At 51.6% G+C, this 25,839-nt stretch overlaps 8 protein-coding genes across 8 annotated transcripts; 4 read left to right on the forward strand and 4 right to left on the reverse strand.

Moving 5' to 3' along the window:
• Window positions 1–605: 605 nt before the first annotated feature.
• MRS44_015699 (uncharacterized protein) lies at window positions 606–4,069 on the forward strand (the record flags this gene model as incomplete). Its single annotated transcript, XM_065619311.1, has 4 exons — window positions 606–1,541; window positions 2,482–3,105; window positions 3,178–3,522; window positions 3,644–4,069. 4 exons carry the CDS (start codon window positions 606–608, stop codon window positions 4,067–4,069), a joined length of 2,331 nt encoding a protein of 776 aa, XP_065475383.1.
• Window positions 4,070–4,496: 427 nt separating this feature from the next.
• On the reverse strand, window positions 4,497–5,221 carry MRS44_015700 (uncharacterized protein; the record flags this gene model as incomplete). The annotated part of the gene is made up of 2 exons (XM_046273998.2): window positions 4,497–4,756; window positions 4,810–5,221. 2 exons carry the CDS (start codon window positions 5,219–5,221, stop codon window positions 4,497–4,499), a joined length of 672 nt encoding a protein of 223 aa, XP_046130159.2.
• Window positions 5,222–5,803: 582 nt separating this feature from the next.
• Window positions 5,804–7,575, forward strand: MRS44_015701 (uncharacterized protein; the record flags this gene model as incomplete). The annotated part of the gene is made up of 4 exons (XM_065619312.1): window positions 5,804–5,873; window positions 5,914–7,109; window positions 7,167–7,271; window positions 7,324–7,575. The coding sequence occupies 4 exons, from the start codon at window positions 5,804–5,806 to the stop codon at window positions 7,573–7,575; spliced, it is 1,623 nt and encodes a 540-aa protein (XP_065475384.1).
• A 1,076-nt stretch (window positions 7,576–8,651) lies between these two features.
• On the forward strand, window positions 8,652–11,849 carry MRS44_015702 (uncharacterized protein; the record flags this gene model as incomplete). Its single annotated transcript, XM_046276787.2, has 3 exons — window positions 8,652–8,952; window positions 9,006–9,074; window positions 9,136–11,849. 3 exons carry the CDS (start codon window positions 8,652–8,654, stop codon window positions 11,847–11,849), a joined length of 3,084 nt encoding a protein of 1,027 aa, XP_046130157.2.
• Window positions 11,850–12,159: 310 nt separating this feature from the next.
• MRS44_015703 (uncharacterized protein) lies at window positions 12,160–13,116 on the reverse strand (the record flags this gene model as incomplete). Its single annotated transcript, XM_046276786.2, has 1 exon — window positions 12,160–13,116. The coding sequence occupies one exon, from the start codon at window positions 13,114–13,116 to the stop codon at window positions 12,160–12,162; it is 957 nt and encodes a 318-aa protein (XP_046130156.1).
• A 2,097-nt stretch (window positions 13,117–15,213) lies between these two features.
• MRS44_015704 (uncharacterized protein) lies at window positions 15,214–18,546 on the reverse strand (the record flags this gene model as incomplete). The annotated part of the gene is made up of 7 exons (XM_065619313.1): window positions 15,214–16,974; window positions 17,025–17,118; window positions 17,171–17,455; window positions 17,504–17,607; window positions 17,659–17,670; window positions 17,835–17,929; window positions 17,982–18,546. 7 exons carry the CDS (start codon window positions 18,544–18,546, stop codon window positions 15,214–15,216), a joined length of 2,916 nt encoding a protein of 971 aa, XP_065475385.1.
• A 1,435-nt stretch (window positions 18,547–19,981) lies between these two features.
• MRS44_015705 (uncharacterized protein) lies at window positions 19,982–21,079 on the forward strand (the record flags this gene model as incomplete). Its single annotated transcript, XM_046276785.2, has 5 exons — window positions 19,982–20,171; window positions 20,291–20,421; window positions 20,529–20,558; window positions 20,685–20,801; window positions 20,861–21,079. 5 exons carry the CDS (start codon window positions 19,982–19,984, stop codon window positions 21,077–21,079), a joined length of 687 nt encoding a protein of 228 aa, XP_046130154.1.
• Window positions 21,080–22,303: 1,224 nt separating this feature from the next.
• MRS44_015706 (uncharacterized protein) lies at window positions 22,304–24,186 on the reverse strand (the record flags this gene model as incomplete). Its single annotated transcript, XM_065619314.1, has 5 exons — window positions 22,304–22,615; window positions 22,689–22,778; window positions 22,830–22,886; window positions 23,556–24,035; window positions 24,085–24,186. 5 exons carry the CDS (start codon window positions 24,184–24,186, stop codon window positions 22,304–22,306), a joined length of 1,041 nt encoding a protein of 346 aa, XP_065475386.1.
• Window positions 24,187–25,839: the final 1,653 nt, after the last annotated feature.

Below are 25,839 nucleotides of genomic sequence, written 5' to 3' on the forward strand. Positions count from 1 at the left end.
TTTTACTGGGGGCCATTATTATGTAGATCACGACACGCTGACACGAACTGAAAGAGATAATTCTTGGATGCTGGAGGGCCCAATCGATGCCACTGTAAACCATGGGTACCAGGTTCAACGGGTAGGGGCCCTAGCATTTTAACCCACTAGAATCCTAGATACGAGGCAAGACGAATGCATTCAGCGAATCCGTGAGTGGATATTCCGCTGCAAGAACCAACACCCAACTTGCTCGCATCAAGGACTGGCAGGTTCATATCTTCCATCCCGCGTCATCGAAGTCGGCTACCCACCAAGACTTTACGAGCCTCATGGCGAAAGAGCCCACTACATAACGCTCAGCCACTGCTGGGGAACATCTCAACACTTCGTGACCACATCTGAGAACATCCAAAATCTGCGAGCTGAAATCCCTTGGACATCGCTTCCGAAAACATTCCAGGATGCAATTTTGATCACACGAAACCTGAGGATCAGGTTCCTCTGGATAGACTCGTTGTGCATTATACAAGACAAGAGGTACAGCAAGATTGATCTACTCATCCTTCAGATCACTGGGCTGACTTCAGATTTTCAGGTCGGACTGGGAGCTGGAATTGGCGAAAATGGGTGATAACTACAATAAGTCGTTTCTCACTATCGCTGCGGCTTCAGCTATGGACGATCAGTCCGGCTTCCTTGGTCCCAAGGAGACTACCAGCGTTCGGGATTTACCTCCAATACCAGGCCTCCCTGCAGGCCTGATGGTTCGAGAGGTTTCAGAGGAAGCAGGTAGTGGTCGACACGCTGAATTTCGCGAGCCACTATACACACGAGGCTGGGTGCTGCAAGAACGGTTGCTTTCCCCGAGGATTTTGTCGTTTGGCTCAGCAGAGCTAAGATGGGACTGCAACGCGTCGACATTCACGGAAACTGGGCATTCGCCTCCGGAAGACACACAGATAACCTATCGGAGAGACTTCTTTCGAATAGCTGCCAACAATTCCAATTCGCAGCCCGCTGCACACAAAGAACACGAGACATCGGCGATATACGAGTGGTGGCATCAGGCCCTCGTCCCGGCGTACACGAAACTGAAACTTACTAAACAAGACGATAAGCTACCGGCTTTGTCAGCCATCGCTGAAGAAGTTAGATTGAGGACGGGAGATGTATATCTTGCTGGCCTATGGAAACACGATTTACACCGTGGTCTTCTGTGGATGTGCAAGTCTAGCGCCGGGCAACCAGAGCAGGGCTGCCTTCCGGATAGGTATCGTGCTCCGTCATGGTCCTGGGCATCGATAGAGTCGTCGTCCATTATTTCCGAACCAGTGACTCCGTCACTACGTTTCGACGCGAGGATACTCGACGCGCGGTTTGAAGGGCCACGCGCCAATGACCCCGAAAGGGCCGCATCTGGGTACATAAGAGCAGAAAGTCTTTGCTTCGAAGCAACCCTTGAAGCTAGCCTCGCTTCAGAGACCAGCCAGGGATTGAATGCCCCATTCTCACTATTAGGGCCACTGATGGACTCAGCGACCTGGAGGTTCTTCCCTGACGTGCCTCTAGAAGCAGCATCTTTCCAACTGAACAACGGGGAAATTTTTACGACTCTGCAGAGGTCCAACACCAATAAGCATCACCTCCAACTTCCAGTCTCTGGGACGGTTTGGTGTTTTTTGGTGACCTCCTTTGTCAACGGGAGGCTTGGATTCATGGTCTTGGGAAGATCGAGCCAGCAACATGACAGTTTTGAAAGACTCGGACTGGCCAAGATTCATCATTTACAATTCATCCCTGGCTGGCATGAACATATACCACGGCGAGAATTAGTTATACTTTAGTCTCTTAGTTATGGCGTCAGGATGGAACTCATTCAAAGACATGAAGTCCAGAAATGCTAGCGTCTAGAGGGAGGTTGAAACCTTGAACGAAGACTATCTCCTGCACCGAGAAAAGTGCCTCGCAGGTTTCGCGTCACATTTCTGACGGATGGCAGCCACAAGATTAGCTGGTGAATAATAACCTAGAAAATACGCCGGTGGTGCATTATTTTTATCCGCCGGTCGAGCACCTATCAACTTGTTGCCAATCAAGCCTGCCTCGGTCATCCAGACACCTCTAGCGACCTCCTGGTCGATGCTCTTCTGACAGGATCTTGTTTGCCAACACCCAAGCGAGCTTAGGTTTGCCAAGAGATGGAGCGGGATCTGCGGGGTCCGATGCGTCACGCCGCATGGCAAGGAACGATAATAACCCATGATTCCGTGCAATCTAACGCCCCGGATGGGCTTAGCTGCTGCAGTAGCTCGTTGAAGCCGGCACTGATCGCCCACCAACCAAAATAGGCCGGCTGGGCTGCTGAGGTATTGCATTTATGGATACTTAAGTATTTGTGCACCTGATGATTGCTTGCAATACATTGGTAGACTAACAATCACTCATTTTCTACCATCAAAACTACACACACACTTACAACTGACGCCAATGGCACCACAGTGTAAGCTTCAGAGTACCATTCTAGATTCCACCTCTAATGAGATTCTCATAGCCTTCGCCCAGCAGGTCAGGGACCGCATCAGCCTTCCTGCTAGTCTGCCTTCAGAGAACCCCACCTCGTCTGCGTGGCAATATCCTCCTGCCGGCATTGCAAAAGCTCAATCGGCCACTCTTCCTCCAGTCACTGATGTTGCCATCATCGGGTCGGGTATCACTGGTACAAGTGTCGCCCATACGATGCTGAACCACCCCTCTGCCGCCGGGCTACGCATAACTATCTTGGAGGCTCGAAATGCCTGCAGCGGTGCCACTGGCCGCAATGGTGGCCACCTTGTTTCCGACACCTGTGGGCGATTCGAGGATCTCGTCAATGCCCTGGGGGTCGAGGAAGCTACAAGGATTTTGCGCTTTAGTGAGGCTAATATCACAGAGCTCAAGGGACTGGTGAGCCAGCTTGAACCAGAGGAGCGTGAGTTTATACAGCTCCGTGAAGTCAATGCCACGGATGTTGTGATGGATAAAAAATCCCTGGAGGAGGCCAAACGTTCCCTGGAGTTACTGCAAGCTACGATACCCGATACCATCCTCAAATACGGCATGACAGAGGATCAAGACATCATCAAGGTACGCTGCCTGATGAGAGCAGGCTTATGAAAAACGTTTAATCAGAAGCTAACTCGTGTTCTCGCTTGACAGAACGAATACATGTATCGTGATGGCATTGCCTGCTTTACTCAGGAAGGCGCATGCGCCCTCTGGCCTTATCGACTGGTCACTATTCTTCAGAAGCGTCTACTAGACTTGCATCACGGTAGATTCTCCCTCGAGACGAATACGGCCGTCACTTCAGTTTCCTATCAAGGCACATCCCTGGATGAACCTGGATACCTACTGCAGACAACACGAGGACCCATCAAGGCCAAAACAGTTATCCACTGTACGAATGGCTATGCGTCTCATCTACTACCAAGCCTGACTGGTAAGCTCTACCCATTGAGAGGTACAATGTCGGTGCAAGATCCTGGGACTGCTTTCCCTCGAGTCGGCGACCGATACTCGTGGACACAGATGCACCAAAGCCGCTATGATCCCGAGACGAAGCGCCTCACAACTGGACTCTATTATGCTCAGCAAAACACCTTGACTGGGGATATTTACATAGGGGGAGAGTCAAGAAGTCGAGAACTTGTTGACAAGTGATGACTCTAAGGTTGCGACATCTGCCAAGGATAACATCTCATCTATCATCCCAAAGATGTATTCAGGCGCTGATGATGCTCGCACGAAGATGGTCTGGTCTGGAATCATGGGCTTCACAACGGACTGGTTGCCTATGGTTGGGAATCTTGGGCAATCCGACACGGGGCGGGCCTCCAACGAGTGGATAGCAGCCGGGTTCAATGGCCACGGTATGGACAAGTGTTGGTTGACTGGCCAGGCTGTTGCTAGAATGGCCTTGGGTGAGGAAGTGCCTTCGTGGTTCCCCAAGTCTTACCTCCTCACTTCGGAGAGGCTTAAGTCTTGCACTTTGGACGCTTCGGTGGCCTTGTTCCAGGAGACGTTTGTCGACGCCTCTGCCAAGATTTGAGAGAAGTTGACTGTTTCACTCTGGGGATGTTTTATACTTGTTGTTTGGGCTAGTATGTTTGAAAAAGAAAAAACAATTTATTGCTTGTATCTGTGCCATAGCTCTATTCGTAACAACTGTTTTCATCGGAATCACCTTTTTACGACCTTACTGCCCCAATAATACAGCAAATAACATAAAACGAGTGAATGCCGAGGCAAGGCTGGGCATTCATAATCGGCGAGAGTCAGAACAGCACAGCCGGATCATCTGGCTTTGGCCAGTGGCGGCATCTCTCTTCACTGGGCGCAATAACATAGTCACATGCGTTCCAACAGTACAGCATTGATGCATTAACGAGAAATGGCACGATAGGCAACTAGGTAAGAGTGTAGACATGATGAATTTCCATTGTTGCCAGCTAATTAATTGATATGGGACTGCCTTCTCAAGCCGAAGGGGCCTCCCATAGCATACCTTGTTCTTCATACACACCTCCATGAAACTCTCCAGCATTTCCAGGCGCCGGTGTACAAATCTTGCACACTTTTTTCCAGCCTTTCCTTTCATAAAATGACACCGCATTCATTGTGCTCTCAAGCCAGATGGGTAACCTCTTGGACACGGCCACCTCCATCAGACGATTCAGAAGTCTACTAGCAGCGCCATGGCCTTGGTGATTGGGATCCGTGGAAACGTAGACCAGATCTAAATGTTCATTAGTTGGAGAGCTTCCGTACCAAACCTGGGCATATTCTTACGGATGTACAGTCGTTGAGCCATGGTTTTGACCCGGGCTTCCTCCGCGATAGCAAGGTAATTCGATTGCCAGCTAAGGGCCTCGCTGTTAAAAGAAACACTATCGCTGGCGGTAGGATCAGCCTTCGGTGGAATGCTCGATTCTTCAGCCTCTTGATGGGCGGTATCAGGGTCAATCACATCCCAATGGATGAAGCTGAGAATCTGCCCATCGTCGTTTCTGGCAACCAATGTCGTGTCGGAACCTTTTTGTATAGAATGTTCAATAGAGATTGTAAAGTAGGCTCGCAATTCTTGTCGACGTTCGGGTGTGGGAAATTGGACAACAACAACGGGGTTGTCGGCCATTGATGAGACGTAAATCTCACCGAGGCGTCGAGCTTCAGATGGCTGGGGGGAGTTGATGACGACCATGATTGAGATTGCTACGATATAGCAACAAATGCCGATACTGTTGGCCGCTTACTCTTAAGTTGTGTGTTGCTTCGTTCAGCATTGGGAATGCCCTCTACGACCACAAAAGCTAACCACAAATGGGCATTACAAGCGACAAGCCATTTCACGGTATCTACCAAAATCTACCGGCTCGCTCTGCACCGCGATTGCAAAATATTAGCTGCTTTCGGAAAAGTGCTCTTTTACCCCGCAAGATCGAATTTCGCGCGGCAAGAATCCACGGACGATTAGATGGGATGGTTAGTCTGGGGTAACGTTGTCAAGCCGGCCGGCCTATTCTTTGGCGTGTGATTGGCCAGGCTGAAGCGAGCTGATAAGTAATCTCTCAAACTACCGGTCGTGGAGGTCACACTTCGTAACCCCCTGATATGCTATCTACGTAATCCGCCGGCTCGCGATTGTTGCAGACCCTGCGATTGTTTGAGGCCCTCGAAATATTAATATTGCAGATGAATGGCGGCTCTGGATCAATTGCTTCTCCCAGAACCATAGATGATGGGCGAAAGCACTTCGTCAAGCAACACTGAACTGTTCATCACCATGGCGCCCTCGAGTCAACCCGACCAGAACCCTGACTTCTGGGCTCCGGGAACGGTAATCATAGCAGATCGTGAGCACCCTATTCTCAGCGCGCTCTCTCGATCCATCAGCTAACTATTTACGAGGCGATGAACTCATCAACGGCGCGATCCTGCATCCAACTCCGACAGACGACCCGAATGACCCCTTGAACTGGAGTACGCTACGGAAGGCCGTCAACTTCGCCCTAGTGTCTCTATATGTCCTGCTCACCTTTGTTCAGCTGGACATTGGATTCACAGCTTGGGAGCAAATGCAGGGGGAACTGAGATTCTCAGTTGATCAGCTCAATGGATCCGCCGCTGTCAACTATGCCGGTTTGGCTGTGGGCTGCATTCTCTTCATTCCTTTCGCCTACAAGTATGGACGGCGTCCAGTCTACCTGTTCAGCGCACTGCTGCAGTTTGTCGGCTGCATCTGGTTTGCAACGACAAAGAACATAGGGGATTCATACGGAAGCAACCTGATTTCCGGACTCGGGGGCGCCATAAGCGAGACCATTGCCCAGATGACCATCGCCGACCTTTTCTTCGTTCACGATCACGCATCCATGAACGGATGGTACCTCTTCTCCACCTTCACCGGCGCCTACCTTGGACCCGTGGCCTCGGGATACATCGTCGAGAGCCAAGGATGGCGATGGATGTGGTGGTGGTGTGTTATACTCTTCGGGATCAACCTTGTCTTGATTCTTCTGTTCTTTGAGGAAACCAAGTTTACTCGTGTTCTTACAGGCTCACACGAGGTTGACCCTGACCAAGGCGAGAGAAACGAGTCGACAGACACCTCTCGAGATAAGCAGGCCCAACTGCAGCAGGTTAGCTCTGCTGTTCAGCTGGACTCTCAGCCTCGCAAAAAGTCGTACCGCGAGCGCCTTGCGTGGGTCACCAAAACTGATGGCTCCATGCTACACGACTTCTACCAGCCCGTGGTGGTCCTGTTCACCTTCCCTGCAGTTGCTTACACGGCTGCCACATTTGGTACCCTCTTGGCGTGGTTTGCCATTTTGATCTCTACGCAGTCAACCTACCTGTTTCTTCCGCCCTACAACTTCACTGCGGTCGGCGTAGGGTTGATGAACCTCGCCCCGTTCGTCGGCTCGCTCCCCGGAGTCTTTTTTGGCGGATACCTCAACGACAAGTCTATTGTGTGGCTAGCCAAGCGGAACAACGGTATCTACGAACCCGAGATGCGTCTCTGGCTTGCTCTTCCGATGGCCATCATTACCCCGGCCGGCATTCTCACATTCGGCCTAGGGCTAAACAGTGTAAGTCTCAACTCCCAACGGTCATGTTACTACTCAGTGGCTTATTCTACGACCTAGGGAGCTTCATGGCCTGTCCTTGCCGTCGGCCTCGGCATGTTTGCATTTGGTCTCACAGTTGCCGGCGACGTTGCACTCTCCTACTCAATGGACTGCTACCACGATGTAGGTACTCAGCCCCTCAGAGCCCAGACAGAGAATCTGACATGAGCCATAGATTGTCGGAAATGCGTTGGTTGGTGTCGTCTTTGTTCGCAACGTCCTCGCCGTGGTGGTTTTGTTCGCCCTCACCCCATGGACTAAAGCCATGGGCCTTCAGGGGCTGCACATCTTCATCTCTGTCGTCTGCTTTGTGGTGCTCCTCCTTCCTGCGGTATTGCTTGTTTGGGGTAAGAAGGGAAGAGTGGCGACCAGGAACGCTTATATGAAGATGTCACAGCAGCAGCCAACGGGACGTGACTTTTCTTAGCCTAGCTTTTACTACAAGGCTGTCATGTTGACAACTCTGTCGCCTTCACAGGGATAGGGAAAGCTTAGCTTCTTTCTCTTCTACTTATCCAACCTCTTCTCTTTTCTTTTGAGTCTCTTCTCTTCCCTTTGACTGCCCCCAGCTTGACTATTGAGCGCCATGCATGATTTCATAAAGCTGTGCTCTTTGAGGAAAATGATTGATCACCTTTTAGCAAAAAGAACTTGAAGTCACACGCCCGCCAACAAGACCAACAGTTCTCAGGCTTTAGGTTATAAAGAGACGAAAGTAGCCAATTCTTTTGTGGTGATGGATTTGTTGTCTCCCAATCTCACGTTTCCAACCCTGGTCAGGCTCTGTCTCGCTGGGCTGTCATATCATGCACTTGTTTACTTAAACTTCACATGACACATGTTTTACGCCACCTCAAGCAGCCAAACAGTGATGCCTTGTACCAAGCAATTCTCAAGATCCTTAGCTTTCTAGCCTTCTCGCACAACCTGGCAGTTTGAGCTCATTGTTTGCTCTCCGCGGCAAACACTCTCCGGCTGATCCTGCCACTATCGGCCATTCCAACCCGGCTTCTGGCTTCTGGATCTGCCGATATCCGATCTATCAAAAGACGAGCTCACTAATCTAGCTCTTCTTTTCCATCCGTCAAATCTGTCTAATACGGCCGAGGAATTCCTATCATAACGACGAAGCCAACACTTGACGTAATGTCGCCGAGGAACGCGGATATCTAAGACAAATACCCTGAAGCCAGGTCCGCGTCGCGGGATTATTCCAGATACCCGGTAATTAATCGATTTTTTTTGTTTGGTTTGCGTATCCTTTGAGCGGAGCTTCACCGACAAGTTGCGCGGAGCGGAGAGTTGTTGTCGCTTGTAGCGGGGCCGCGGCGCGCGGCGACTTTACAGATTGATAAACACCGCCCTGAAGCAAACAGCCCCTTTGTGGGTTATATAAGAAACGTGGACAGTCTGGATGAAATTCTCTCCTCTATTGTATCTTATCAGTGGTATCTTAAGTACAGGCTATTCTCTTTTATTCATCTCGCATCTTTGAGCGTAACAATGGGTGCATCGTGTTGTTCAAACCCTAATGGGGATAAGCCATCCCCTGTCTCGCCTCCTGCAGAGCACAATGACAGTCACGAGCACTCGGGATGCTGCGGTGATGATCATGGTCACCATTCCGATCACGATGACCATGACGATCATGATGGCCATGCCCACGATGGATGCTGTGGTGATGATCACGACCATGAGTCTCACAACGACGATCATGGCCACGCTGGGTGCTGTGACGACTCTGACTGCGCCAGCGTCATGTCCACAGCTTCTACTTGCTGCGGCTCTGAAGAGCGCTGTGATGGTAAGCTGTGCCACCTATAACTCCACCGTGTCACCTCTAACACGTCCCTCTAGAAAAGTGCATCCAAAACGTAGCAGCACACGAGTGTGCAAAGGCTTGCGAAGGTGATCCAAGCCACGACAGTGAGTCCATATCCTCCTACCCATCCGTATCATCTCAGGGTGTGGGCTAACTCAAGTCTAGAATCCTCTAATCATCCGCACGAACACGACACGACCGGCCACAGAACCGGAGCTGCCTGCAACACCCACCTCCAAGCCGCCTTCGACCAGTACAGCAGCTATCTCGAACAGCTCCGCTGCATCTGCCGAAGCGTAATCGACCGCGACGCTGATACCTGCTGCAAGAGCCACAAGCCCACCCCGAAGAAGAAGCATGCCGGTCACAAGCACAAGCCACGCCCCGTGATCCCGACCTTCAAGCCTTCCGGTAGCGGCGTCAAAGCTAGCGACCCGGAAAAGGCGGATGGTGCTGAGACTGTCAATTTCTTGGTCAGTGGCATGGATTGCACTACTTGTGCTGACAAGTTGATGCGTGTGTTTGGGTCTATGACTGGTGTCTCTCGAGCTCGTGTCAACTTTGTCATGGGGAATGGAGAGTTTAATGTCGACACTTCCATCACGGATGCGGATGAAGTTATTCGTTTTGCCACGACGGCTAGTGGTTTCACTCTAAGCAAGGTGGTTGGCGGCAACTATTTCGTCGATGTCTTGGTCTCTTCAGCGGAGGGGAAGAGATTGGTGGATGAGCCACCTCGAGGCGTGACGGACGTCCAAGTTCTCGACAAGTCAACCGTCCGTCTCTCCTACGAGCCAACTGTCATTGGTGCCCGCGATCTCTTCGCCTCACTCGAGGGCCAATGTCAAGGGCTTGCCCAACCCCGTGGCGACCCTCAACTTGAGAACAGTCGTCGCCGACTTTGGGACCAACTCACAAAGACTGCCCTGGCAGCTGCCCTCACCATCCCTGTTGCAGTTGTCTCCTGGGACGAGGGTCTAGTTGACGGCAAGACTAAGGGAATTATCGGTCTTGTGCTCGGAACCCTAGTCCAGATCATCGCTATCCCCGAGTTCTACCGTCCAGCTATTAGCGCCCTTTGGTACAGCCGCGCTGTCGAGATGGACATGCTTGTCGTCATGAGCATCAGCGCAGCGTACATCTACTCTGTCATCGCTTTTAGCTTCAAGATGGCCGGCAAGCCACTGGATGAAGACGAGTTCTTTGAGACAAGCACCATGCTGGTCACCTTGATTCTCGTCGGACGCCTCATTGCTGCCTTTGCAAGAGTCCAAGCCGTCGCTGCCGTCTCGTTGCGATCCAAGCAGAACAACACCGCTGTCCTTGTCGCTAAAGATGGTGATCGCGAAATTGACGCTCGACTGCTTCAGTACGGTGACCAGTTCAAGGTTCTTCCGCATTCGCGTGTTCCTACCGATGGATTTGTCGTTTCGGGACAGACCGAAGTCGACGAATCTATGCTCACTGGAGAGTCCCTGCCTGTCCTCAAGAAGAAGGGAGACGACTTGATTGCAGGCACCGTCAATGGAGATGGTACTGTCGTCGCTCAGCTCACTCGTCTTCCTGGAAAGAACACTGTCACCGACATTGCCCAGCTTGTCGAAGAGGCTGCCAACTCCAAGCCCAAGCTTCAAGATCTCGCCAACAAGGTCGCCAGCTGGTTCGTCCCAACCATGGCCGTCGTCGCTGCCATCACCCTCGTCATTTGGGTCGCTGTCGGCATCGAGGTCCGTGGCTACAGCGGAGGAAAGACCATCGGAAACGCCATCACGTATGCCGTGGCCACACTCGCTGTCGCATGTCCTTGTGCCCTCGGTCTCGCAGTCCCCATGGTCCTAGTTGTCGCCGGCGGTATTGCGGCCCGGGGCGGTGTCATCATCAAATCTGCCGAGACGACTGAGCGTGCTCGAAAGACCACCGACGTCGTTTTCGACAAGACTGGTACCATCACCGAGGGTGAACTTGGTGTCGTTGAGCAAGTGATCCTTGGAACAGATCAAGATGAGATTATTGGTCTGGCAAAGGCCCTCGTCGCAGGAGGCAAGCACCCTGTGTCGGCTGCAGTCGAGAAACATTTGAGTGAGCAGAGCGTCAAGGGCATGACTGATGTGTCCAATATTCGGGTTGTTCCGGGTGCCGGTATCGAGGCCGACTACAAAGGATCCAGACTCCAAGCTGGAAATTCTCGATGGACTGGCACCGACAATGTGCCAGAGGTGGTTCGTCTTCAGCAAGCTGGCCTCACTACCCTGGTGATCACCCGAGACTCCATCCCTCTCATCGTCTTTGGTCTCAAGGTGCAAATCCGCCCTGAAGCCATCCGCGTCATCGCCAATCTCAAAGCCCGCAACATTGCCGTTCACCTCGTGTCCGGTGATCAGACCATGGCTGTCAAGTCCGTCGCAGCCACAGTTGGCATCCCCCCGGAAAATGCCGTCGGTGAACGCACCCCGCCTAAGAAGCGTGACTATGTCGCCGCTCTCATGGAAGACAAGTCCAAGTATGTCGTCTTCTGCGGCGATGGAACCAACGATGCTGTAGCTGTTGCTCAGGCCAACGTCGGCGTTCAGATGGGCGGCGGACTGACCAGCAGCGACGTCACCCAGGGTGCGGCTGATGTGGTTCTCATGAATGGCCTTGAGGGGATTCCTTTCCTGCTCAATGTCAGTCAGGCGTCTTTCAACAGGATGGCTTTCAACTTCATCTGGTCTGGTGTGTACAACGTCCTCGCCGTCACCATGGCCAGTGGCGCTTGGGTCAAGTTCCGCATCCCGCCCGCGTATGCTGGTCTGGGCGAGATGGTCAGTGTTATTCCTGTGATCCTGGCTGCTGTATCCATGTTTTTGTTGAACCTCAAGACCAAGGTCAAGGACATTTGATCAGGATATTGAGCGAGTGGAGAGGGGCAGGTGGTGCTAGTAGCTCAGATAGGCGGTGTAGACATGTCTTGAGGACTACAATACAATACACATTTAGATGCGCATGTTCCTTCCAGCAGAGATTATCAGTGTTGAGGCACGTAAAGGCATCTATCAGATGCGATAGTCATAGAGAGACTGGTTGGAGCGTAGGTGAAGCATAATTCGCGAACGATTCAGAACCGGATTCCATTCCCTCGTTTATTGTGCCAACAATATTTCACGCTACCATAAATGCTTCAAGAGCTAAACGCCGACACCCTCGCTGTTGTTATGCTGATATGATCTTCTGCGTCTCCATCATAACGGCCCGCACCTGGTCAACTGTGCGGAAGCACGAAAAGACCTCGGTAATGTCTACATCTCTAGGACACACCTCTGCCGGATGTTTTTCGTCAGGCACAAACTCTACGTTTGTACAGTCCTTCCCCGGCTCGCACCCTTCGTGGCCTTGGTTGTGTAACCGAGTCTGTCTTTCCGCAAACGCATCGCTCAACTTCAGAAGACGGCCCAGCTCCTGTCTCAGGCTTGCCCGTATGAAGTCCCCATAGCTTTGACCATCAAGGGCCAATTCCACCGTGGCGGCCTCATCTGGTGGCTGGCCAAGTAGGACTTTGATAGGTTTACCACTGCTCGTTGACTCGGCGGCGATGCGTTTCTGGTGGAGGAAAAAGTCGCCGTATGAAGAGCTGATGCTTGACATTAATGAGCCGAGAAGGTAGACGTTTCTAGACGTCCCGGGGTTCGTATCCCACGATCCGAAACAGGTGTTGCACTCTAGGATGGACTTTGCCGACTGTATTGATTGTTGTAGAACCTTGAGAACCTGGAATGTCTCAAGGGAATCTTCAACTGAAGAGAAGTGCTGATTCACCAACTCGACGCAACTGCATTTCTTTGTTGAGAGGCTGGGAGTCGTGTCGCGATCTGGGCTCTTTTGCCCACACTTTCCTGGCCCATGATGAAGCAAGCAAGGGCTTTGATGATCTTGCGGTGAAGTAGGAGCCTCGTCCTCGTCTATCGGTCGGGACTGAAAGAAATCGTGCCCAGGTGAACTGTTTCGACCACCGCCAAAGTCCATGTTGAAAGGCGGCAGCTGAGCAGTAAAGTCTCCAAAGATGTCACCCATTGGCTGGTCAAAGGTGCTCATGTTGATGAGATCGTTCGGCATCGAAGCAGTAGTAGAGTTGACATCGTGACGAGGCTGCCGCACACGAGGTCTCCCCATTGTCCTAACAGGCGAATACTCGCATTCCAATCCAAAGTGCGAACATCTCTCACACAGCGGAATGTGTCGCGAACACCTCACTTTGCGCTTCCCTATTGGGAGCCCTGTTAGTCTGCGAGCCCGGGGGAAAATTCGTGGGGGGACATGAACTGACTGCAGGGGTCACAGGCACGATGGCGGGACTTGTCGGTATTTGTGCGGGGGTCCATGTCACGCAGCTGAGAAGGCCGCTACAAGGCGGGTTCTAAGGTTGGCCATCAAGGTAGAAAGGCTGATAATGTCAGGATATCCCCAGGCCCTCCAGCGACGTCAGGTCAGGTCGGTAGGCAGTGCGGGTTCCAGTCGTGCGTGTGCCGTGCCGGACCGCGGAGCGGAGACTTTTGAAAAAGTCGCCGCGGTGTGGAGACTTCATTTCCGACCGTCTCCGAGTCACGTGAGATTCCGTGATCAAACACAGCGTGAACAAAGGAGCTCGTGATGGTGACGTCGGTGAGAGATATCACTCGAGGTGTAGTTTTACTGCGCAGTTGATACTCGTTTAACAGTGCAACACGTTATTTGCTACCCCAGCCAAGGCTGAGTCCCCCAGGACATGCCAAAGATGACACAACCACCAAGTAGCACCATCGTGCCACCCTAGACCATCAAGAAGCGTCCGCTCGAGAGCCTCGCGATGGGTTCCAGGGGACTCAAATCCAGTGGGATAACGTTCTTAAAATTCAAGTTATAGATAGCCCCATTTTGTCTAAATTTCGTGCTCCAGAAGGGAATTGTAGTGGTTCTGCACTGTAGCGTGGGTTGTCTCGTTCCCGATCTTCACACGAACCGAGTCAGTATGCTTCGTCAGGAGCCTTTATTTTGCCAATGATTCAGAATAGCATTTAGGCTATTAGTGCTCCTTTAAATACAAGATTTTACCAAAATACACAATCGAAAGGCGTAGTTATAATCGCCGAGAAATGTTCCATGTACACTTAACCCTATCAGAGCATTTCAACCGCAGAGTCAGCGGCATGGCCATTGGTGGTACTGGAATACTTAGGGAAGAAAATAGGCTTTTTGAGAGCGGTGCAATGGCAAGCGTATGTGAAATAATGATGAAATTCCCGCAAACAGATCTCTAGCATGCTCTGGGTTACTTCATGAGAGTACAGCCATCACGGGCATGAGGATTTGTGCGCTGCCCGCTGACAAGCTGAAAAGTCATTTCACCTGACAACGGTAACTTTGAAGGCACATTTGACACATTTTACACATTTATGTGAGGTACCTATCACGAATGCTTTATCAATGATGGTCTATGTCTCCTCAGTGTTGTCGTGAATCTGCTGGATGCGCCAACTTCAAGCGTCGTGATACAACGGCCGCCAACAAAATGGTTATCTGGCGGGGAAAGACCGAGGAAAAATGCGCAGACCTTGGAAAAAAACACGGCTTGATGATTGGGATGTTGGATATTCATCAGGATCCGGCGTCTCTTGGGTCGTGATGAAGGTTGGTGGTTGGTATAATTTTCCGCGGCACGATATGGACTATCACCACTATCTTGGCAACCCGACCTGCTACAACCTCGACAGATAGCTAGATATCTTGATGGTTTCTATACTGGATCAACAGTTGTAGTCTTGTTAATTGCGCATAAACTCCTGCAGGGGCGGTCCGAGGCTTCATGCGCTCTTTGAGACATGTTTTACCGGAGCAGTTCATGTACCCTGACAAACGTTGAAGCAGCACACCACCCGCTGCATCAAAGTTAAACTCTCCACCCAGGGCGTCTACCTTTGATTTACACACCCGGACCCTTTTGGTAGCATTGTGACATGGGTGGAAAGTTACCGCACAGCCGGAACCGCGATCAGAGTTTGAAACTTAATCTGACAGGTCTTGACAGAGTTTAACAGCTAGCCTATGAGATAACGCGTGTGAGGGTATTCCAAATCATCAATTCCAGAGTTCGAGTCAAAAGGTATCAAATAACCATAAATCATGAATCAATTCTCATTCCGGCTTCTCAAAGCGTCATTAACCCCCAAAACTCCAGTCCCTCATGCTTCATGCTCTAACAAGTACAGGACATTTACACTTCAAAAAATATGCTCAACTATCCCAAATTGCGCCATAAGCAGGAATGCCTCTCGTCTCCAAACCATACACTACCTTCTTCGTAATCTTCTCGTTTGCGATGATGATGACGGCCTCGGCTTGGAAGCTCTTGGCTAGGTTGTAGCCCATTTTGACCAGATCCGGACGGCCGGATTTCTTGGTGTCGTGGACTACTGCGTTCGGAATTCGGTCGCTGATTGTTTGGCAGAGAGCTTTGCCGAATGTCTCTTCTGGTTGCTTGGTGGACCAGATAAGTTGTGTTGCGCAGCTAGGGTTTTGGATGTGTCCAAGCACGGGTCCGATGCCTGAACCGGTTGCGATGAGAACGACTCGGTTGAAGAGGGTGGCGATACGCATGACACCGCAGGTTGGCACGCCGCGAGTCCAAATATGGGAGGGGCCGTTTTGAATGGTCGATTTGGTCCAGTCGCCAGCGTTACTAACGATGAGCGAATAGCCCTTCGGCCTGCCGTTGACGGCTTCGGGAGCGGGAATAGTGGCGAACGAGTGCCACTCCATCAGAGGCTTGTATGACAGTCGAGTGAATGATCCATTGACGGGAACCGTGTAGTCAAAGTGCAGTCTGATGGCGTGGTTGGAAAGAACCTCGGCTTGAACAGGGACTTTACGGAGGAACATCCAAGAAGAGGCGACACTCGCGGTAGCTACAGCCAGGAGCCAGAATGGCACCGATCGAACACAAGCTTGACCCAAAGAGGTACCAGCTGGTGCGCTGTCTCGGGTAACGAGAACAGTTTGAGCCCAGAAAAGAGCAAGCATGGTCCAACCAGCAAATCGATGCGTCTTCTCAAACAGATCGTGGTGGCGCTTCCGGATCGAGGGCCACGCAAGCGCGATCATGGCAACGAACAGCGCAGAGAGGACCCACGAGATGGTCTTGGACTCAATCGACTGCGTACCCCAGTTGGCACAGCTTCCATACATACAGGCGATATCGGCAATGTTGGACGCCAACAGCCACGCCCCAGCACTGACAGCCGCACCAGAGTGGACACCTCCAAGATGATAGATCTTGGCGCAGCGAGACCTGATCCAGAGGGGCCAAGACTTGGGCACGCTGCAGGTGATCGTGTAGAGAACGTTGATGACGAATTCTTGGCGGACGAGAACAGCAGTCGCCAGGTTGATCGCCGTGATGTTGCCCAGCCACTCTCGGCTGATTCCGGTGAGGATCAGGGCGATGGCTGCCGAGATGTTGAACAGGCCAACTAGGGAGAAGAGGCGGCGGTAGATGATGAGAGCTCTATAGCGAAGACCGCGTGTGTGCTTGCCATAGTTCTTTTCAGGGAGAGCTTTCTCGAGATCGACCTGATGCTCATCGATAAGAGTGGCATCGGATGAGTCGGAGAATGTGCTGAACTGCGTGGCACTTGACGTTGAAGAGTCGGACCGAGAATGGCCCAAATGAACGGGCTGAGGAGCGCGAACAAGACCAAAGGAAGTCTTTTTGTCTGTTGACATGTGCTTGACGGGAGACGATGCCGTCAACCTCAGCGCCGTTTTGTCGATCTTTCCATTCTGCGTCATGGGCAGTGTCTCAAAGAAGTGGTACTTTGTCGGCATGGCGTAGTAAGGTTGGCGACTCTTCAAGTGGCTCTGAACTTCTGGAAGAGGGCAGCCGAGGGGCGTGAGGAAGGCGTGTATCTCGCCGTCGATGAGGAGGGCGGATGCAGAATCCACTGCAGGACATGAGTTGAGGCTTGCAACGACGCCGTCTAGCTCAACGCGGAAGCCCTGTTGGTGGTTAGTATTGGTTGTTTGGTTGGTTGGTTATAGGTACACACCTTTACTTTTACTTGGTCGTCGACGCGGCCGAGGATGTGGAGGGTTCCGTCGTGGTTCCACTGGCAAAGGTCTCCAGTGTTGTACATGTTGGAACTATCAAGGTGTGTTAGTAGATGCATCAAGAGGCAGACTTGTGAAGACTTACCCGTCTTGAGCGAACGGGTCTAGTCTGAATCTCTCAACCGTCTTCTCTGGCAAATCTACATAGCCGCGGGCAACACCTGCACCTCCAGCCCAGACAACGCCAACCTCGCCAACCGCAACAGGAGAAAGGAATTCATCGAGGATGTAGACGCTGTTTCCTGGTGTTGGCCTTCCGATGGAGAGAGGTTGTCCGGCTTGGTGAGGTTGCATGGTGTTGACAATTGTTGTCTCAGTTGGGCCATAGCAGTTGAAGTATTTTAGGTGAGATGCCCAGAGGTCGGCAAGTCTAAAGACCAGTTAGACGAAGAATCTTGATGCAAAAGGTAGAACATACTTTTGGCTAGAGGGCTCACCCGCGGTGGCTGCCACCTTGAGGTTTGGGTAGTCTGAGGGGTTGTATTTGGCCAAGATACTGGGTGTGCAAATCAAGACCTCAATCTACACATGGATTAGTGATTGCTGAGCAGTAAAAGACGGGAGAATGCTTACTTGTTTCAATGCCTTTGACCAGTCAGAGCCACGCATGATGAGCGTGCCGCCGTTTGACAGACAGCCAAGGGTTTCCCAAGCAGCTTCACCCAAGTTAGCCACCAACCCTCACCCAAGTTTGATTTGAATTACTTGCCCATATCAAAGCTGACATTCAGTACTTGACCTACACATACTCCAGTAGAGATGCCCAGGTTTCCAGGTGACTGGCATACGAGGTTTGTTATGTTGCGGTGGGTGACGTCTACCCCTTTGGGTGTCCCTGTAGTGCCTACATCTCGTCAGCAACCAAGCACCTCTGGATGAGATATGCCAAACTATACCTGATGTGTAGATCACGTAACATCCGTCATCTGGGTTACTCAAGGGCTTGAAGTCCTCGAGACTTGTGGCGTCTTGCTCAACTTCGTCCATGTCGTCAATGACAACGACATTGTTGACTCCAGCATCGAGTATACGATGGGCAGTTGATTTCAAAGCCAAAGCGGTGCGACCACCGGCTTGCTTCAAGACAAACTGTAGTGTCTCGTCTGCCACAACAGATCCATCTAGAGGAACGTACTGAGCTCCGCATGACAGGATGGAGACGATACCAACAAGCATGCCAACACCACGTTTCACAACAAGCGGCACCCTATCCCCAGGAACAACTCCAAGGTTCTGAAGCCGTCGGGCTAACCTGACACTGCGTTGAGCCAACTCTGCATAGCTGATCTCTGCAGGAGGTTCGACCGACAGGTCTCGGGCCGCGACTGCTGTGGGCTGTGAGGAGGCATGGTGGTAGAAGGCTTCGGTGATGGTTGAAAAGCTAGGCCTGCTCGAGGTACCTCTCGTAAACGAGATGGGTACGGCCGAGCCGAGAGATACTGAGGGCATAGATGGCTCCATGCTAGCTGGGGGTGGGACTTTTGATGAAGTGCTCATACAACAAGATGATGATCGACGCCGGGTAATAATCAAAGAAACTCAAATTGCTCGACGTGCAGGTCGAGGAGGAGGAGATTGGTGTTGATGATTTAAAATTAATCGAGTGCTCATGTCCCTACACCACAAGAAGCCCGTTCCTTAAATAGCCAGGCCTCTCCGCTTCTTGATGTGTCCCTTCCCTCCCGCCAGCCTCCCGCCATGAACTTGGCACACACTGTTGGGAAAAGAGGGCCAGGCCGTTGGACCAGTCAGCTGCACGCGGTCCGAGTCTCAGCTCCAGCCGCCCCCCCGGGGGAGGATATGCGTCTTTTTTTTTGGGCTTGTTGGTATCGAGATTTGTGAAAACTGATGACCGAAAGGGGACCTTTGCTCCGCCTTGATCGGGTAAGTGGTGTTGGAGGGGGAGACGTCTACGCCAGGCTAAAGCGCACGCGGGCCAAATAGCGTCGAGGGCACTAACTAGCTTGGAGGGTATGCCACATGACAATGCGGATGGCTGTGGAAAATCATTCGATGGCTGAGCATTGTTCCCGACAAGTACCTGAACATGGAAGCCTCCCAAGATGTGTGTGTGTATAGGTCGCCCGCTTTGTGGAACCCCCCTGCAAGACGACACCCACATAGGCCAGAGACGGTTCCATGACCGCGGATACAAGGGTTGCCAAGCATTCTCCAGCAGACCGGGAACTGCAGGATCGTGCTCCGGCAGCTGCAGAATCTCACATGAGCCGAGGGATGGCAGGGGTGTGGTTTGTCTCAGTGGGGTTCTCGGGGAGGGAGATGCAAGCTGAGGTTTTGTTGACTGTTTGTTGGGTTGTCGAGTGGGAATTATGGCTTGGAAGTTGGAGCCCATATAAGCAGGATCAACCTTGCAAGTTGCGCGTCTTTTCATCTTTCAACTTTGACATCTTCTGAACTGACGGCCAAAAGCATACCGCCAACCGTAAGTACAAGGATCTTCTGAGCTTCTGTAAATGGTTCGCATCACCGCTTGAACTGACACCGAGCCGACGGATTGACAGGCCCGAAGATCGACACGACGTCGACGGCCGAAAAAGAAACGATTTGCATCGACAATTGCCCGACGCGGGTTGTGCAGATTTGATGATCCACGCACCCCCAACCACCGCTTAATCAGAAATGCCTCAATTCAGCGAACCGAGACACACTTTCCCTTCCGAGCACGCCTGCGAGTCTTGTTGGCCGAACAATCATTTCAGGTGTCTCAGTTGAGCCTGCGCTGCGCGGCCCATATCCACATTGATCGACGCAGCTAAACCGCGTTATTGGCGTACGCGACTATTTGAGCCAACACCGCCCAGGATGGACCCGACCTTTCAAGTCGATTGCGCCAAGTTCTTGTCTGTCTGTGATTACTACACCTTTGTTTTACACAATGAGCGAAGATCTGGTCATTGCTTCAACTCCGGTTGACGGAGTCAGAGTCCTCGCCTTTAACCGGCCAACCAAGCGCAACGCCCTCTCCCAGCAGCTGATTACCGTGTTTCTGGAACAGCTGCAGGAAGCATCCCGGGATAGTGGCGTGCGAGTCATTGTTGTCACTGGCAGCAAAAGTTTCTTTTGCGGTAAAGAGCCCACATCCCACCCATGCACATCTACACTGCCATGCCATGCCATGCCCTGCTCCACACACCAGGGGTACCACCACCCCGGCACTTGCGATAGCTGACTGACGTGCGAGTAGCGGGAGCCGACATCAGCGAGATCTCGGCTCTCGATGCGGAGGCCGCGCGGGGTCGTCGATATCTGGAGGATCTATGCACGGGCATGAGATCCGTGCGGAAGCCCGTCATTGCGGCAGTTGAGGGAATGGCGGTGAGTGGCAAATACCCTTTTTCGAGAGCAGATCTTTTGTTCAACAGACAGAACAAAGAGACTAGCCTCGGATCTAATGTGGAGTACCACGTACTGATGATTGACAGCTCGGCGGAGGCTTCGAGGTCGCTTTGATGGTGAGTCGTGATCTGAGCCCCCCATGACAGCTGACAGCTGAACCCTGACGTTGAGGCGTCGTCCCAACCCAAGACATGCAGAGAGACACGAATGATGCTTGCTGACAATGCCCACCACCGTCACAGTGCGACCTCATCTTTGCCGCTCGAGATAGCCGCTTCGGTCTGCCGGAGGTCACGATTGGTCTCATCCCTGGCGCCGGAGGCACCCAACGACTGACCAACGCCGTGGGCAAGTTCAAGGTATTTTGGCACTGCATCTCTTGGCTCCGGGACGGGAAGCTGATATTTTTCCACTATAGGCAATGCAGATGATCCTCCTCGGGAGGCCCATCTCGGCAGACGAGGCCCGTTCCGCTGGACTAATTGCCGACATCTACGACAGCGGGAGCGTGTTGCACAACGTACTCGAGACGGCAAAGAGCCTCGCCGCGCTGAGCCCCACGGCTCTGTCCTTTGCCAAGGAGGCGATATGCAAATGCGAGTACCCGGCACAGCACCCGGTCCCCTCCCTTGTTTGATATTCTGGCGCTGACACGGTACCTAGCGGATGATCTTGGATGTGATCACGACTTTGAGAGGAGCTTGTATTACACTGCGTTTAGCACGGCTGATAAGGAAGAGGGTGTGAGGGCGTTTCTTGAAAAGAGGACACCCGAGTGGAAGTCCAAGTAGCCTATTTCGGTCTTGTTTTTGATACTTGAAAGGATCTTTTGTTCGGTCACACAATGAGTAATGGGCTTTTTGAGTGGGGGTTGACGGGATATCTCTGTCTGAATGTCACGTCAATGCCCAGGTTCAAGGTGCATGCTCGTTCCGTTGGTGTTTGATGCAACGCGTCACCAGGGACCGTGGCATCGGAAGGGTCCCTGTTGGGAAGGTCTTAACAAACTTTGGCCATAACCTGTATCTGGTCGTAACCAGGAGTTGCACTGACCATTGCTTAAAGAAGAAGCCGCGGAGATATACGGCTGAATGGAAGGTGGTATTGCACGAGGCCATCTGCCCTGATGGCGTAGGTAGCATTTATCTCTTTGCTGCATAGCATTATCTTCAACAGCCTTGATTTCGAAGCGGCACGGCGCGTCCCGTCGGAACCGTGTCCCGAGTCCCCGATGCGATAACACTAGGAAAATCAAGCGACGTTGCGTTCGGGCAAATAACCTTAATTGTCTATACTTCCTCGGAGTATAATAGATTCGACGCATTACCTCATATGGATATTGAACATGGCCTCTGCCTTGGAAATGCAATGTGCTGCTTCACGATGCCTTGCTTGGAGGCAGTCGGACCCAAGACTTGGTCCCCCACAGTCCATGTTGGTTGGCGAGGCAAGTGGACGCTAGAACACGGCTGATGGAGTGGAAAAGGCCGAGACCGGGCCTTCTTGACAAGCGCCATCAATAAAGCGTCCCATTCGTGATGATTCAGATGGGGGTTCATAGCTTCCTCCTGGCCATTTTTCTCAAGCCTCGCATCACTGGTTCGCCTGTAAACCCGGCTGACTTGTCTAGAACTGATGGTTCGGGGCCCACTTGCATGGTAGCCTTGGATGTTTCAATGACAGTTCTATCTCGGTTGGTCCCTCATTCCGTAGCAATCTTTGGCACTTTTGATTCATTCCCCCGTGCCGCCCTAATTCCAACCCTTAGTACTGATTCAAATGCACATAAACTCTCGTTGCACAATAAGCACGACACTTGGCCTGAAAAATATCCGGCCAGAAACCCATTACTCGGAGGTTACTAGCCATGTTCATCTCTCGGCTTCTCTTGAGCGGTTACCGAGGATTCTTTCTTGGTTAGCCCTGACATGTCATGCTCGGGGTACAATATACCATGGAGCTGGCTCTCCTTGTCCATCTCGCGACCGCTGTTGTCATCCTGCCGACGTTGGTTAGCGCTCTCGTCGACATTGCTAGAGCTTGGCACGAAGGATCTAGGCTGGGATATATCCTCCCGTTGTGGATGTTGACTGCCGGTCGAGACGCTGCCAATGTCGGATGATCGGTGAGCTTGCGATAGCGCAAAGTCTCCCGAGTCAAAGTATTTTCTTTCCTACCATCGAAATTAGATTAGTCGAGCTCATTTCTCATCGTGGACAAAGGAAGATTGTTCAAAAGGTACTTACGTCTAGTTGGTGATGCAAGAGGTTCTTGGCTGGTTTCTTTCCGTACATTGCGAGGAGGTGCGACGATTTGGCGTTAGCCGCCCGCGCGGCCTTTGGGAGGTTAGAACCATTCAGGTGATGGGAGATGCCATGCAAACCCACCTCCGAGTCTACTTTGTCTTCGAATCCCATTGTGCCGGCAATGGTTGGGCGAATATACTGTCCTGGTTTAGTGGGAACGGACAAAGGTGTCGTTCCTCGAGCCCCGCAAGAAGTTTGTTTTAACAGCAAACATGTGTCACATGCCCCCATTTAGCAGCCTGCCTCGTCATCGCTTTGCTTGTTATTTCGCCACTGGGGGCCCATGTGTGTCGTCATTGTGCGGCTACCTTGATGGCACATTACCGTGTCAATCATCACTGGCCCACGTGAAAAGAGACTTTGTGTCATGCTGCTTGAACGAATCAAAAGTGACGGCGACCCATGGACGGAAATTTCACTGGAAATAAATCTATATCACCTGCTGCTTGGTCAAAAAGGCTAGGCACTTGCGGTTGAGCACTCGGGCTTGTTCCCTTTTCACAACTGACCGGCTCGAATCTTGATGCTGAACTCGAGAGTATCAACGTTGAGTTCGCTTCTATGTATAGCCCCTTTCCCGGCTTCATCCATACATGGAATGTTTCACACGTTTATTTGTTCCAGAAACCAAAACCCATATCTAGTCTCTCCATCAACCTCGGTCAAATCAGCCCATCCACATTCCTGTTGCCGAGACATATCCGCATCAGAATCTTTCCATTTGATACAGGTAGGAATTTGGATTAGAAAACGTATGACTATGGCCCTTAGCGACATTTGGAAGAATCGTTCTGGGCGTGTACTTACCAGATCATGCCAGGCCACTCCGGCATATTCCGATTCACTCTTTCCGTAGTGTTCGAACCCGAGCTTCTGGTAGTAAGGCACAAGGCGGTCATAGGTGAGAATCGAGATTCTCTCAGCCCTGCCAGCCTTCTTCATCTGGCCGATATACGCCGTCATGAGCGCCTTACCAAAACCAGACCTCTGGTACTTGGGCGAGACCGCAAGTGCGTGCAGTGCAATCGTCGTGCCATTCTTTTTATGACCAACCTCGTAGTCGGCTTGCGGGTTGGTCTTCCACTCGGGTGGGCAAGCCATGTCCTCGTCTCGCACAGGCTTGTTTGTCGACATTGTGGAAATGACGTGTCCAATCAGGACATCCTCGTCTGAAGCACCCTCGGTGATGATGGGGATGTCCTGAGGGGCTTGAGCGGGTAACTCTGCTCCAGAGCGAAGGAAAAGACCGACACAGAGCTCGGGACAGACGGTCAAGCGGTACTCGATCTAGAACACGGTTGGTGAAGGACTCTACACGTCATCGGTCGAGCGCTACCTTTTCACGAGTGGCCGCCTCTGCGGGAGGGAATGCTGCCGTCTCGACGACGAGAGACCGTTCGAGGTCGTTGATGCTAAGCTGTCGGATGTAAAGCGCCATGGTGAGTGCGTTGATGTGATCTTCTTGCTGATGAACGAGGCTATTTTGAAGCTTGCTCGGTTATCTTTATATCCTCGTCTTGATGCATCGAGTGGGGTTGCTTCAGTGGGGCATGTCGTCAAAGGCGCCCTTAAATTGAGCGTTGTCTCCTCACATCGCGAGATGAAGCCCTGTGGTCGGAAGAATTATGTAAATGAGCCTCGAAGGAAACTTTTCGTGTTTCTAGCTCTACACGAGGTCGTCTTTGAAGTTGCGATGCCGGAAGTTTGTTTCGCCACGTTGGACTCAAGTCATGCTCATATTATACCCAAAACCGCACTCCTTGCTGATGACTTCAATATTCTCTTCAGCTGTATTAGAATAGAGAGAGTAAAAAAGATTAGAAGGATAATCGTAAGTGGGATTTCAAGAAAAGATGAGAGCCAGTCATGCCAGGCTCATATTGGACTCGGCCCATTTCACCGATAGAACCAGCCACGGCTAATAAGAGATTGTTTGCCTCGGTAAAAACCTTAATCAAGGAAAAACAAGACCTAGAAGAAGTCAGGCCTTCCATGTCCCTCGAGGTACTGGTGACAAGCAATGACTTTCCATCGAGCCTCGTAAAGGTTGCAGCAAGACAGCTGTCCGTCCGAGCGCGCGAACAGACATCAGCCATCCATCAGCCATCCATCAGCCCTCGGGATTTCTCGAAATGGACGAGAATAACGGCTTTTCTTCACGTGAATTCCATTTCTGGACTTTAAGTTTACTCGCCGTCTTTTCGCCTTCCTCAAATGGGTTGCGTCATCATATCGGCTTTAGGGCTGAGGCGGGCCATGTTCTCCGTATCGCACCTTTGTCAATCGGGGCTGATGCTGCTGGGCCGACTGCAAAGGTGCCTACCCAACGAAGGTGGATGTTACCACAGACAGAATATCGGTGAGGAAATTGAAGACTCGGACTGCGTAGATCGGTCATCGATAAATGGTCGTCATTAGAGTTCAATAGCTCCCTGCTTCAACATCCAGAGATGCACTGACATTTTAAGGCAGAGCAGCATAAGAAAGGCTACGTGTAAAGCGATAAGAGGCCATAAATCAAGGCCAAATGACTGTTGCCCAGCCATGTCATTGACCGATATCGTATGATTTTCCAGTCTTCTGATTGATCTTCGATGCAAGAGTGGTCATGCACCCGCTGTCACTTGGACCGACGCCACATGGCTGAGGCTTGCAGATGTCTGCCAATAGTGCCATGATATGTGCACATTGGATAGTCCGTGTGTTGTCGGCAGGAAACGTGATAGGGTCGTATTGTCAGCTGTGATAGGACCCTGCTTGTCGTATCGCTTACCGTCGGATTGGCCTCTTGCGTCACGGAGATGCCAGATGGGTCTTTGGCTGGCCGTATAACTTGGCATCTCTTGAATTATACGCTTAATGGCCTTTCATAGGACTTGAGTAATAGAAGTTATGAACGTTTTTATTCCTGCGATGTTTTCACACTGGTGAGTTCATCTTGGTGTAGATAAGTGCTGGCAATGTTGAAAACTCTCAAGAGATGCGAGACTCCTAAAACCTCACCAAGAACACCCCATGAAAGAAGAGATTCAACTACAAAGCACGATATGGATATCATAAGAGTCTATTAGGGTCGATACGGGTACTGAAT

Source organism: Fusarium solani (genome assembly GCF_023522795.1).
Source record: "Fusarium solani strain SB1 chromosome Unknown bctg00000011, whole genome shotgun sequence".
NCBI classification, from domain to species: domain Eukaryota; kingdom Fungi; phylum Ascomycota; class Sordariomycetes; order Hypocreales; family Nectriaceae; genus Fusarium; species Fusarium solani.